We start from the raw sequence: 15,335 nt of genomic DNA, 5'->3' as shown, positions 1-15,335 counted from the left end.
TGGTAATAGTCATAAACAAATCACTCCTTGGATAATTACTGGTGCTCTGTGAGATTTGAGATGGAAAAAAAATCCCCTTTTTCCTAGGAAGTGCTATGACATTATTCATTTATTGTGTTCTATTTACTTTATAGCACATTATCTGTATCTGAAGTTTTCATGTTCATTTGCTAACTTATTTATTATTTCTCTGTAGGGTAAAGTTAGTTGAAAAAGTAAGTTGCCCAAGAACAGGACATTTGTCTGGTTTGTTCACTGATCATATCCTGGGTGCCCTAGACCATTTCAAGTAAATACTCAACAAGTAGAGTAGGTAGAAGAAAGAGCACAAAGTAGCTCATACCCGGATAGAGGTTGTAGACTGCCATTTTATACTCCTCTTTTTTCCGTACAGTGAATACATGTCCACTGAAATGAATAGAATGGATGTTTTCACTGCTGCCCATACTGAGCAGATACCATCGAATCCTTTGATCCTGAGCCATTACTAACCCAGGTAGAGTATCCATCACATAGCCATTGATTGCTGAAGAAGGAAAACATAGAAGGCTGTTAAAATCTGTTGTAGAAGTTTCTTTTCCTCCACTCCACTCAAAAATATTGATTTCTAGGAGGATTCCACTCCCATACACATACTCTCAATTCATGCAATGTCCAAGCCTCAGACTCGAGGCTCATTTGTCATAGTGCATGCTGCATTTCACAGTCAGTAATATTTGGGTGTGGGATATAGTACCATGGAAACGATAATTTTCTTTAAAAGTGGGGTCCTCCATCTGGATATTGCAGGGAGCCCTGCAGTTCCTTTCCATGTTTTCAGTGAAGTACCAGCTTTTGGTCTCATCAAAAATAGTGAAAAACAGAACAAATTCTTGCACTGTCACTTGTCTCCCATGAGCAGGGTTCAGCGTGTTAGTGCGGCAGATCAGAAGAGGTCCAATCAAGCCTGAGTGCATATCTTTTTCCTGAGAGGGAAGACATCAACCACATGAGTAGAAGCTCTCTCACCTATGAACCAGAGCAGATTTGCATCATCTTTTATGCTCCTCCAACCTACTCTTCAGTTTCTCATAGAATAATTCATCCTCCTCGGTATATTCCAGAATAGTATTTCTAAAATACAAATTTGATGCGACCTCCCCTATTCAAAGCTTCCCATTATGCTTAGGATAAATACCAAAATTCTTAGCAAATATTGCAAAAACTGTTTCTTCTAAACCAGAAAGTGGCCAGCACAATGCAGATCTGCTTACCAGATCAACATCAGAAAAATAAGCCCAAGCTTTGCAGTCAAACTCATTTTTAGTGGGTGCCATATGATGTTGCACTTTCCAAAAGTAACTTTGGGTTTCATTAGGCTTGACAAACTTTTTTCTAGGTTCTTCTCCTCGCCTCTGATCTTCCTCATAAGAAATAAGGCTAGAATAAAAGGAGTAGGGACGAGAGGCCTGGTTTTTGAAAGTTACCTGCAGAACAAAAAATATAAAAAAAAGAATGCAAGCATTTTAGTGTTTATATCCCTAATAGTAATATCTATTTTGTGCTTTATCCATATTTTAATATCCAGAGGAAGTGGTACATAGGATGGATGTTGTTAGAACCCAAACTTAAAGCTCTATAAAGGAAACTATGAAGAATTTTTGGATTAAAAAAATTTTAAGACATGCACTCAATGTTACAAAGGAGAAAATCCTAAATACTAAAATGCAATCCCAAAGTAAAAGAGAAAATATCACTTTAGGGGGTTTAAGAGACCATAATCTCAGGACTTGATATTAGGTTAAGGTTCTTCATGACAAACTCCAGAATGACCCCTGGCTGGTATGGCTCAGTGGATTGAGCACTAGAGAGACATCTCTCACACATCAATGTTTCTCCCCCTCTCTTTCTCCCTTCCTTCCCCTCTCTCTATAAGTAAATAAAATCTTTTTAAAAATTCCAAAATGAATGCATAAAATCTTTTAAAAGACTAGTTTTCAGATTTGAAAAAATGACATGTTTCATAGGCCATATGAAATGTAAAATAAAAATCAAAGCAGAAAAAATTCACTCACAATCCCATAATTTTAGATCCTTCTATATCCTTAATGTAAATCAACTGGGACAATGAATGACTATTTTTTGGGGAAAAATAAAACTACTTTGACCTTTGGCTCTTACAATGCACCAAAATAACTTCTAAGTCTACAGAAATTACTAACGGATTTAAAAGTTAAATGTTAAGAAATTAAACCATAAAAGAAAGTACAAGAATGTACAGGTGATTTTAAGAAATCAAATTTCTGTGTAGGGAAGGATTTTTATAAACATACAAGCTATGAAAGTGTCATAAAGGAAAGATTTATAGGTTACTTCCTAAAATATAAAAACCTATTTTAATTTAAAAACCATTACATATACCTGGCTGGTGTGGCTCAGTGGATTGAGCATCAGACTATGAAGAAAGGGGTCACTAGTTTGATTCCCAGTCAGGGCACATGCCTGGGTTGTGGGCCAGGTCCCCAGTAGGGGGCACGTGAGAGGCAACCACATATTGATGTTTCTCTCCCCCCCTCCCTTCCCCTCCCTCTAAAAATAAATAAATAAATCCTTTAAAAAACCCCACTACATATAAAGTTAAGAGAAACAAACATGGAAAATTACTATTCATTAAAATGATCAATGATCATTAATAAATCAATGATCTATATATGAGGTAATATAAATTAATAAGGAAAGCACTCCCTCCAAAAATGTCAAATGTGAAAAGGACATTAACAGATAATTCAGTACAAGAGTCTTAAAATGTTCATGTATTGAGTACATTGTATTTTTAGAATTTTATCCTGGGGAAAGAGTTGTGATCGCAGCATTATTTAAATAGTGAAAAAAAGTATCTATTCAAAGTAAATAGTTAAGTAGATCATCAATTCATGTAGTAAACTATTATGTCTTCACTTGAAAAGATACTTAGGCAGTGTTTTTAAATGACATAAGAAATGTTTATGACATACATTTAGTAAAAATGTAGTAGAATTATACATTGTATAATTCTGAATACACAAATAGAAGAATACTTTGGAAAAAAGATATGAACATATAGCAAAACGGTAATTGTGAGATTATTTTTCAATTTATTTATTTCTATATTAAAGATTTTCAAAAGTGAGAATACATTATTTTTATAATCAGAGACAAAAATGTACAGGGTTAATTTTTTTGTGATTCCATTGTCCTCAGCTCACCATGATATTGTCTTGTACTTCTGCTCTTATACATGGACCCAGGAGTCCCAAGTGTTGATTTAGTTCTCCACGATATAAGGGCTGAGTGAAAGAGCCATCAGTAAATTCCTGGAAAACCACCTTCTTGAACTGAGGGATATTTCCATTCTGAGCCCTGAAGAAAAACAAAAACAAAAACAGAGGAAAAGTAATATCCTCGTGGGTTAGGTATGTAGAAACACTTCACATTCTTGCTTTCTCTATATGTGAGATACAGTTAGAAGCACTGATTATAAATTGGAAGTGTAAAGAGGAAGGGAGGGGAAAAAGAGGGATTAAAGATAACTTTTAATTTTCTGATTTGGGCAAATGGGTGGATGGTGATGCGATTCGCTGAGATGAAGAACCCTAGTTGAGGACTAGGTTGGGGTTTACAGTTTTGGACAAACAGGACATCTATGTGTATTAAACTGGCAAATATACAGAGAGTGGGAATTCACAAAAGAGGTCTAGATGAAGCTCATCCATATTTAGGTGGTATCCAAATCATGTGAGTGACTTATCAAAGTGAATAGCCAATTTTGTTATGTCCTCATCTTATCTCCATCTAAGAAACATTTGAGTAGTTATTCACTTCATCCTCCTTGACACATTCTTTCTAGGCTTCACTAGTATGTAAGTTCCATCAAATCAGGGGTTTTTCTCTGTTCTGCCCACTGCCATATTCCAAGTACCTGAACCAAGTGCGTGGTATAAGGTAGGTGCTCAAAAAGTCTTGAGTATTGAATGGATGTAGCGTTTATAAACACACTCTAAATATAAGAGAGCTCTAGGGTTCTGTCTTTGGATCTACTTTCTTTACTTAAAAAATTCTGTTAAAATTGTGAACTAAAACTGCAAAAGAAGCTGCATAAAACAAATACTTTTGGTACAAAAATGCAACCATCATCTAGATTAAGAATATTGCCAGCAACCCAGAAGACTCACTCTGTGTACCTTTCCAATCACATTCTTTCCCTTCCCACTAAAGGTAACCACCATTTTAATGTTTATGATAATTATTTCTTTGCTTTTCTTCAAAATTGTACTATTTATGTATACATCCCTAAGAATATAGTTTAGTTTTGCCTGTTTTTGAAGTAAGTGAAACTATATTGTATACATCCTTTGGTTCTGGATTTTTTCATTCAGCATTGTGGTTGTGAGATTCATGTACATTGTGTGTAGCTATAGTTTGTTCATTCCCATTGTGGTATAGTATTCCATTGTGTGAATATACCACAGTCATGGACATTGGAGTTGTTTCTAATTTTTGGTGTTTACTCAAAGTCCTGCCATGAACCTTCTTATAAGTGTATTTTGCTGAACATATATATGCATTTCCACTGGGCACATATCTTGGAGTGAAATAGCTGAGTATGCTATGTTCAGCTTTTTTATAATACCACAGTTTTCCAAAGCTTTTGCACCATTTTCCATTTTTATCAGCAATGTATGAGTTCAATTTGACTCAAATCTTCACAAACACTTGGTATTAACTGTGTTTTTACATTTTGGCCATTCTGGTGGCTGCATAGCATTGTATCTGCTGTTTTATTTTGCATTTCCATGATTAATAATAAAGTTGAGCATCTTTCCTTATGAGTAGTAGCCACAGGATTTCCTCTTTTGTGGAATGTCTATCCAAGCTTGTTTGCAGGGTTTTTGTTTTTTTTTTTTTGCCAATTTTTCTATGGGATAATCTGCTTTTTTTCTTATTGATTTGAAGGAGTACTGCATGTAGTCTTTATTTTATTTTAAAAATTTTTTTACTATGCTATTGCAATTTTCCCAATTTCTCCCCCTTTATCTTCCTTCCGCCTTTCCCCACTAACCCTCCAGCGTTCTCACCTCTTAGCTCATGTCCATGGGTTGTACATATAAGTTCTTTGAGTCCTCTGTTTCCTATACAATTTTTTATTTTTCCCCATCTATTTTATGCCTACTAATTATACTTCTTCCCTGTACCTTTGTCCCCCTATTCCTCCCCTCCCCCTCCCCATTGAAATCCCTCCATGTGATGTCTATTTCTCTAATTCTGTTCCTGTTCTACTTGTTGGCTTAGTTTTTGTTTTCATTGTTTTTCTTTTCTTTTAGATTCATCTATTGATAGTTGTGAGTTTGTTGTCATTTTATTGTTGATATGAGTCTTTTGTTGGCTATTTATGCTGCAAATAACTCCTATTCTGTGACCAATTTTTAAATGCTATTTTCTTATCTTTTGATGAGCATAAGTTCATAATTTTAATGTGGTGATACTTATCAAAAATCCTTCCTGGTCACTGTTCTTTGAATCTTGATGCCAATTCTCTTTATTCCCCAATTCTGATGTTATTAAGATACTTTTTTTCATCTAAGAGACTTTTAGTTTTAAGTTTACATTTAGACTTGTAAACCAATGTGAGTGGATTTTTGTGTTTGATGTGAGTTAGACATCCAACTTAATGTTTTTTCCATGTGGGTATCAAAATTTTCCAGCAACTTTTATTGAAAGCTGCTATTCTATAACATCTTTGCTATAAATCAAGTTTCAATATGTTATACAGCAATTCCTCCCACTTTGTTCTTCTTTTTCAAGAGGGTCTTGGCAATTCTTGGCCCTTTGTGTTTTAAAATCAGCCTATTGAGTTCTATAAGAAAAATGACTTGTTGAGATTTTCATTTGGGTTGTATGGAATCTATAGATGAGTTTGGGGATAATTTACATTTTCAAAATATTGCATTTTTCAGTTCATGTACATGGCACACCTTGGCTTTTAACTCTTCTTTAAAGTTTCTTATTAAATTTTCATTTTTTTTCATAGAGGTCTTGAGAAAATTGGTTATACTTATTTCTAGGTACTTGTGACTATTTTATTCCATTGTAAATGGGATGTGCTGTTAATTTTATTTTCTACCTGTCTGTGGCTATTATATAGATATATAATTATCTTTTGTATATTGATTTTGCATTCCACAAACCTGCTAACCTTCTTAGTTAATTCTAATAATTTACATGTAGATATTTAAATTTTTTTCTATGTATACAATTCATATCATCTGTAACTTAGGACTATTTTGTTTCCTCCTTTCCAACCTTTATACCTTTTATAACTTTTTATTGCTTTAGTGTGTTGGTTAGCACCTGCAGTACAGTACTCAATAGAAGTGATGATAAAGAAGGGTTCCTAACCTCCAAAAGAGAGCTTTCAGTGGATCAGTATTAAATACGATGCTTGGTGTAGATTTTTGTAGATACTGTTTCTCAGAATAAGGGAATTCCTTTCTATTCTAATTTGCTAAAAGTTTTAAAATCATGTGTGGATACTAAATTTTAAGCACTCTTTTCATGAAATGAGAGGGTTATATGTTTTTTCTACTTTATCTTGTTAATATGACAAATTATAATTTTATTTTATTATTATTTTAATATATTTTATTGATTATGCTATTACAGTTGTCTCATTTCCCCCTTCACTCCCCTACCCCTGAATACCCCCTCCAACCCACATTCTCCCCTTGTTCATGTCCATGTGTTATAAGTTCTTTAGCTTCTACATTTCCTATACTATTCTTAACCTCCCCCCGTCTATTTTCTCCCTACCGTCTATGCTACTTATTCTCTGTACCTTTTCCCCCTCTCTCCTCCTCCCACTCCCCTGCTGCTGTCTGTCCATGTGATCTCTATTTTTGTGATTTTGTTCCTGTTCTAGTTGTTTTCTTAGTTTGCTTTTGTTTTAGATGTGGTTGTAATAACTGTGAGTTTGCTGTTTTTTTTTTTACTGTTCATAGTTTTTATCTTCTTCTTCTTAGATAAGTCCCTTTAACATTTCATATAATAAGTGCTTGGTGATGATGAACCTCTTTAACTTGACCATATCTGAGAAGCACTTGATCTGCCCTTCCATTCAAAATGAAAGCTTTGCTGAATAGAGCAATCTTGGATGGAGGTCCTTGCCTTTCATGACCTGGAATACTTCTTTCCAGCCCCTTCTTGCCTGTATGGTCTCTTTTGAGAAATCAGCTGACAGTCTGATGGGAACTCCTTTGTAGGTGACTGTCTCCTTATCTCTTGCTGCTTTTAGAATGCTCTCCTTCATTTTAATCTTGGGTAATGTAATTATGATGTACCTTGGTGTGTTCCTCCTTGGGTCCAACTTATTTGGGACTCTCTGAACTTCCTGGACCTCCTGGAAGTCTATTTCCTTTGCCAAATTGGGGAAGTTTTCCTTTATTATTTGGCCAGATAACTTTTCCACTTGTTTCTCTTCCTCTTCTCCTTCTGGTACCCCTAGAATTCAGATGTTGGAACATTTAAAGATGTCCTGGAGGTTCCTAAGCCTCTCCTCATTTTTTGAATTCTTGTTTCTTCATTTTTTTTTCTGATTGTGTGTTTTTTTCTTCCTTCTGGTCCGCTGCATTGATTTGGGACCCAGTTTTCTTTCCATCACTATTGGTTTCCTGTGCATTTTTCTCCATTTCACTTAGTGTAGTCTTCATTTTTTCATTAATTTGCAACCAAAATCAACCAATTCTGTGAGCATCCTGATCACCAGTGCTTTGAACTGTGCATCTGGCTATCTCTTGGTTGCTTAAAAGTATTGGCTCTGAGGCTTTGATTTGTTCTTCTGTTTGAGCCATTTTTTTGGGGGGGAGGGTCCTGGTTGCTCCTGTTACGTATGAGGGGCGGAGTCTTGGGTGTTCACCCAGGCAGGGTAACCCAGGTAGCTGGGTTGTGACGCTGTGTGTGGGGGCGAGATCAGAGAGGGAACAATGGCGTTTGCTCCGCTCTCTCTGTCAGATTTCAGTCCACTCTGCTGCTTCCCACAAGCTAATTGGGCCCTTCTGGTGCTGGTTTCCAGGTGGGTGGGCTTGTGTACATTCTAGGACCCTGTGGGTCTCTCCAACGAACTGTCTTGTGTGGCTGGGAGTCTCTCCCGGCACCTCAACCTCCACACGTGTTTTCAATCAGTGCTTTTAGGCTTTATTTCCCGGCGCTGGGGCCCTGGGTTGCGTGGTTTGTCTTGCTGCTGTTTTCACCTGGTTTATCTGCACGCGAATGTGTGACTGCGGACAGCCAGTTACCTTGTTCACCTCACTGGGTCTGCTCATTGCCTCCCCACACCCATGCCCAGGGTCTGCCACTGGGGTCTGCTAGCCGCTGCCTGCACCCTGCTTGCCCAAGTCTGCCAGCCACCGCTTTTTCCTGCCTCGAACCCGCTCCGCCAGCCACCGACTCTGTCCCTCTTACCTGTCTGGATAAATGGTTGTTGGGACTTCTGTACAGTTCAATTTTCTGTCTGTTCTGGTTGTGGTTGTTCTTTTATTTCTAAAATTTGTTGTCCTTAATTTTAGTTGTGCGAGGAGGCACAGTGTGTCCACCTATGCCTCCATCTTGGCTGGAAGTCTATAGGCTTCTATCTTACTGCAGGTTCAATTTTCAAATTATAATGATTTTAAAAATGTTAAATTAACCTTGCAATTCAGAGATTACATTGACATATTTGTGTATTCTTATATCAATATCACATTTTATTAATTACTATAGCTTTACAATAACTCCTGATATCTGACAATGTTGTTCTTTCCGCTTCAAGATTTCTCTCTATGCACTGCTTTAGCTACATATCACATGTTTTAATACATGATATTTACATTTTCATTTGGTTAAAAATATATCTGCTTTGACAAACACATTATTAGAAGTGTGTTGCTTAATTTCTAGTTAACATTCTAACTGATTTAATGTTTAATTTATTAGAGAATATATTTCATGTTTTCAATTCATAAAATTGCTTGTTTTGTGGCACAGCATATGGTCTACTTATTAAATGTCCCATGTGAACTTGAAAAAATGTTAAACCTGCAGTTGTTGGGTATGCTCCATTAATCATGTTCAAACCTTCTGTGTTCTTACTGATGTTTGGGTTCTTTAAATGAGTTATCTCTAAGTATGATTGTGAATTTACCTATTTCTATATTTAACTATGCCAAGTTTTGCTTTATATATGTTGAAGCTATGTTATTAGGTTAATACAAATTTTAGAATGTTATATCTGACTATTAAATTTACCTTTTTATTATTATAACATTTCCATTTTATCTCTAGAAACTTTGCTTTAAAGTTGACTTTCAATCTGAGTCCTATTTTAGATGTGTCTATTGTAGACACCACAAAGTTTTGATTTGTGGTTACCATGAGGTTCATACCTATCCATCTGTATATATATCAGTCTATTTTAAGCTGATAGTCATTTAGTTCAAATGCATTGTAAAAGCACTATATTTTTACTCCCCCTCCATGCTTTATGTTTGTGACATCATATTTTATATCTTTCTGTTTTGTGCATTCCCTATTTATTATAGTTATAGTTAACTTTGCTACTTTTGTATTTTAACTTTCATATTGGTATTTTAAGTGGCTGATTTACTGTGTTTATTACATATTTGCCTTTAAGAGTGAGGTTTTTTCCTTTCCTGTATTTTCTTATTTATAGTTATGCCCTTTCTTTCTGCCTAAATAAGACCCTTTAACATTTTTTGTAAAGTTGGCTTAGTGGTGGTGAACTCTTTTGGTTTTTGCTGGTCTGGTAAAATCTTTATCTCCCTTTCATTTCTGAATGATAACCTTGCCCGATAGAGTACTCTACATTGTAGGTTTCTTTCTTTCAGCACTTTAAATCTTTCCTACCACTCCCTTATGGTCTATAGAGTTGCTGCTGACAAATCAGCTAATAGCCTTATGGGGTTCCCCTTGTATGTTACCTGTTGTTTCATTACTGCTACCTTCAAGACTGTCTCTTTATCTTTAACTTTTGCCATTTTAATTACAAGAGGTGTGAACCTCTTTGGGTTCATCTTGTTTGGAACTCTCTGTGTTTCCTGGACCTGAACATCTGTTTGCCTCCCCAGATTAAGAAAGTTTCAGTATTACTTCTTCAAATATACTTTCTGCTCCTTTCTTTCTTCTTCTTCTAAAATTCTTATATTGTGATTGTTAGAGCATTTCATGTTGTCCCAGAGGTCCCTTATATTATCTTTATTTTTAAAAATTCCTTTTTTCATTTTTGCTCTTGTGGTTAGGTGATTGCCACTATTCTGTCTTCCAGGTCACTAATCTATTCTGTATTAACTAATCTGCTATGGATTCCTTCTAATGTATCTCATTTTCATTATTGTATTCTTCATATATGACTGGTATTTATTATATTTCCTAACTCTTGTTGAAGTTCTCTCTGATTCCTCTATTCAACTCTCAAGTTTGTTGAGCATAATTATGACTATTTTTTTGAATTCTTTATCAGGCAGATTACTTACCTCCATTTCATTAGAGCTTTTCTCTGTTTTTTGTTTTGTTTTGTTTTCATTTGGGGAATATTCTTACGTCTTCCCATTTTGTTTGACTGTCAGTGTTTGTTCCTATGAGTTAGATAACTAGCTATCTTTCCCAATCTTGAAAAGTGGCCTCTGTGTAGACTGTGTGCCAGATGGTTTTGGCAGGTTGATTGTAGTCAGAGCACGTGCATATGGTGCCTGATGGGTCTTCTGATCCAAAGGAGTGGGTTTTTTCTGGGGCAGTCTGATGTACATGTGTGCACAGTAGCTCAGTGTTGTTCTGGCTGTGGACAACTCAATTCACCTCTGGTTTATTGCTGTTTTTAAGGCATGGCCCTACCAGACTTTTGATTGAGAGTTTAGAAAGTCTGTTCTCTCAGCATTAAGAATTTTTTGCAAAGGCCACCAAGAAAGAAAACATCTAGTGTTCATCACCTCAACTAGGCAGCCCCTTCTACCTTCCCCACTTAAATTTTAGTTTGCCTCATTCCTATTGTTCCACAGCTTCCCATGATTATTTAAGATATGGATTTAAAATTCTAGTTTTTAGAGTTGTTGCAGCAGGATTGTTGGCTTTCTGTTACCTATTCTCCACCCAGAAGCAGAAGTCACACTAGCTTTCTTTTGATTAACATTTAAATGTCATGCCATTTCCCATTATCTTCATTTCAACTTTTTATACTTTTATGTTTTAGATCTGTAGCTTAGAAACAGTATCTACTTATATTTTGTTTCAATGTCAGATATACTACTCTTTTAACTGGATTATTTAGTTCATTTATAATTAATATTATTTCTAATACATATAGATTAGTACCTACCATCTTCTTTTTCCTATTCCATGGATTTTTCTCCCTCTCTTGAAATTTTTTATTAATTATTTTATATCATTTCATTTTTCCTTTACTCCAAAAAGTTTCAAACTTGATGTCTATTATTTTAGTGCTTACCTTAGAAATTGTAACATGCATCTTCATGTAATCAATATCTTTAAAAAAAGATTTCAAGCCTTATCAGGATGTAATTAAAATACAACTAACTACAAGGGTGGGAGAAAAAACATACAACTAACTGCATATATTTAAAGTGCACAATTTGATGGGATTTTTACAGATGTACACAGTTACAAACCCATCATAATAATCAATATAATGAACATATTTATCACTCCCAAACATTTTAAATCAATTTTTACTGTTCTGAACAATAAATATAAGGGCATTAGAATACTTCAATTCTATTTACCCCTACCTCACTTATAAGCTCTTTTTTGGTATAATTTTATTACATATGTCTTTCTTCCATTAAAACTTGTTTTAATGGGTCTCAAATTTCTGTTAAATTTTTAGTTGTTTCCGTAAAAAAAATACTGATTTTAGGGAGCTCCGGCCAAGATGGAGGCATAGGTACAGACACTTGGTTTCCTTGTATAAACAAAAGAAGGAAAACAACCAATTTAAAAACAATAAACAACCAGGGGGTGGAAGATGGCAGTGAGGTAGGTGGGAGCTGAACTCATTGCTTGTGAACCGAACTGGGACACCTAGCTGATCTTCCGAAGAACAGAGTTAACAGCCCACAAATCCCAGCTTATATGAAGTTTGGAAGCCAAATATTGCAGAGGACATTTAAAAACAGACAGTAAGGAGATTGGGTAGGCCCACAGGAAGGTTCCTGGGACTTATGCCAGAGAACGTGGCTGCTGCAGACCACAGTTGCAATGCCAGGGACCATGGATGCAGCAGGAGCTTTGGAGGAGAGCTGGATTAGTGATTGTAGCTTCATAGCTCCCTTCCCTCCCAGAGCAGAGAAGCCAGTCCCATACCAGGAGAGACCTGAATGCTTGGAGTCACTGGGTGAATAAAGACTTGGTGGGAGACCCACAGAGGCAGTATTTCCCAGCTGGGACTGTGGTTGCTGGCTGGGACAGTACCAGAGAAATCAGGGAGCCAGGTGACACCTGTATATGGGAGAAGAATTGGGCCACAACTGACCCTGACCCAGACAGTCTCAGGATTGGTTAGAGAATTGGGATGTGTGAAAAGCCAAGAGCTTGTTAAGAACTGTCAGCCACAACCAAGGGGAGTTTGTTAAAAAAAAAAAAAGCTCTCAGCTGCTAGGCAAGGAACTATCCCACCTTGTGATGAGGCCAGAAAAGAGGGAGGAGGAGGGGCTCAATTATTCCAAATCAGAGTGCCTCACCAACTGATCAAAGTGGGTAAGCAGAGGCTCAGAGGAGTGGCAGGCCCCAGAGAGACTTAATTTATTAGGAGAACTAAACTGCCCTGAAGGGACTTTGTGTTTGTGCAGTACCCAGGCCAGCAAAGAGGGAGGAGGGGTGCCAGTTGCTCCCACTTGGTGCACCTCATGGGCTAAACAAAGGGTGGCTCAACGAGGTGGATTAAAGGTGCTGGCCTGTCATGTATGGACAGTGGGGACCGTGCAGTGTTCTCAGGGCTTTGGCTGGAAATTGGACACCTGTGAATATTATGGCCCAGACTGAGCCCCCAACACAGAAGCACAAGAAAGGAAAAAAAAATCAGAGCCCTGCCTCCCTCTGCCTTCAGCATCCAGGAAGATCAGCAGAACCCACTTAGAAGACTTAAAGTCTGTAGGTGTTTTTTTTTTCTTCCAAGTGTAAGACAATAAGACCTGGAGCTGTGAAAGGACCAAAGACTGATCCAGAGAGAGATCAGAAGGCTAACACTAGCAACTGAGACAAAATTCACTTTGCTATCCTACAGAATTTGCATTTTATTTTTTACTTTTATTTTTGTTATTATTATTTTATATTTTAAATTTCTCTTCCTTCTGTTTAGTGTTCTTTGTTTTGTCTGATATTATTGTTTGACTGGTTTTCTTTGTTCTTCCTTTCATAATTCACTTTAATTTCTCTTCCTTCATTTCACTTGTATTCCAATAACACACTACTCTTGGTCTTTTACTTTTTATTCTTTTTATTCAGATCATATATTTCTTATCATATTATTGTTGTTTCAATTCCCACACAGTACTCTTCCCTGGTCTTGGTTCATTTCACTATCTTCCTGAGCTTTATTACTGTTTGGTTAACTTTATTCTCTTACCACTAAGTCAAATTTCTATCCCTTATTCTCACTATATCCCATCATCTAACCTTGCACTAGCACTCTGCTTTCTGGAGTCATCTCACATTCTTTTTCCCCTCTAATAAGAGTCTTGTCTTTTTTTAACCTTTTATAAAACATGGCTAGTTTGGTGAAATATCATGGTTATTGTTGTACTTCTCCAAAGGATCTCCTGTTTTCTACTTGTTGGTACGTTAAATTCCATAAAATACTCTCTTGCTGTCTTAATCCATTTCACCTTTACCTAGCCTTGATCACATACAAGATAAGGTTGGAGTTGTGAGTACTAGTAAACCCATTGGAGGAGAGAACCCATCAACAAAGGAGCCACCAACAGGTAAAACCCAACTACAAGAGAGCCTGCACAAAGAAGAAAGGGCAACCCTAGAGCATCCAGCCAAGCAGATCAAAGAGACCACACCACTGAGTCCCACAGAACTCCTACCATAGAAGTTCACTCTATGAAGACAGCTAGCAAAGCAGAGCATCAGGAATCATAGAAAACAACAACAACAACAACAACAACAACAACAACAACAAACAAAAAGACTCACCTAAAACGGGGAGACAAAGAAATAACCTGCAATTGAAAGGAATGGAAGATTCCCCACTAAAAGAGCTAAATGAAATGGAGGCAAGAAAACTATCAGATATAGAATTCAAAAGAATGGTTATAAGGATGCTCAAGGAACTCACAGACAACCACAAGGAACTGAGTGAGAATTACAACAGTATGAAAAAAGACATAGAAACTATAAACAAGAACCAGGAAGAAATGAAGAATACAATTTCTGAAATGAAAAACACACTAGAAATAATTACAAGCAGGCTGGATGAAGCAGAGGACTGAATTAGTGAGCTGGAAGACACGGTAGAAAGAAATACCAAGGTAGAGCAGACACATGAAAAAAAGACTAAAAAATATGAAAATAGCTTAAGAGAACTGCAAGACAACATGAAATGCAACAACATTCGTATCATAGTAATACCAGAAGGAGAAGAAAAGGAGCAAGGGATATAAAATTTGTTTGAAAAAATAGTGACAGAAAAGTTTCTGAATCTGGAGAGGGGAAAAACCATGCAAGTTCAGGAAGCACAGAGGAAATCAAGATTAACCCAAAGAGGCCTACTCCAAGACACATCAGAATTAAAATGCCAAGTTTTAAAGACAAAGAGAGAATTTTAAAAGCAACACAGGAGAAACAAGAAGTAACATACAAAGAAGCTCTGATAAGGCTAGCAGCTGATTTACCAACAAACACACTACAATCCAGGAGAGAATGGCAAGAAGTATTCCAAGTAATGAAAACCAAAGGCCTGCAACCAAGTCTACTCTACCCCATGAAGCTCTCAATTAAAATGGAAGGCAAAATAAGGAGTTTCCCAGACAAAAGGAGGCTGAAAGAATACACCTCCACTAAACCAGCACTGGAAGATATGTTAAAGGGACTGCTATAAGAAGAGGAAGGAAATGAATGAAAGAGAGAGGAACACAGGTACAAAGGGGGAAAAATGATTAAGTACCTATCAATAATAACCTTAAATGTTAATGGATTAAATGCTTCAATCAGTGACATAGGGGAGATGAATGGATAAGAAAACATGACCTGCACATATGCTGCCTACAAGAGACCCACCTAAGAACAAGAGACCTACACAGACTGTACGTGAA

The 15,335-nt window shown here is 36.5% G+C and overlaps 1 protein-coding gene across 1 annotated transcript in view; it reads right to left on the bottom strand.

Annotated features, from left to right (window-relative positions):
• The window catches only part of F8 (coagulation factor VIII), a 191,239-nt gene that overhangs the window by 46,058 nt on the left and 129,846 nt on the right, over nucleotides 1-15,335 (bottom strand). The window contains exons 15-18 of the mRNA XM_045817369.1: nucleotides 3,225-3,378; nucleotides 1,254-1,466; nucleotides 737-965; nucleotides 344-526 (exon numbers count right to left, since the gene is read on the bottom strand). Coding sequence (XP_045673325.1) covers nucleotides 344-526; nucleotides 737-965; nucleotides 1,254-1,466; nucleotides 3,225-3,378 — 779 coding nt within the window. The remainder of the gene's footprint in view (nucleotides 1-343; nucleotides 527-736; nucleotides 966-1,253; nucleotides 1,467-3,224; nucleotides 3,379-15,335) is intronic.

This window comes from Phyllostomus hastatus, unplaced genomic scaffold (assembly GCF_019186645.2).
Source record: "Phyllostomus hastatus isolate PE091 unplaced genomic scaffold, TTU_PhHast_1.1 phas_scaffold_255, whole genome shotgun sequence".
Lineage (NCBI taxonomy): Eukaryota > Metazoa > Chordata > Mammalia > Chiroptera > Phyllostomidae > Phyllostomus > Phyllostomus hastatus.
Note: the sequence above shows the minus strand (reverse complement) of the source record. Positions and strands in the feature narration are given on the sequence as shown.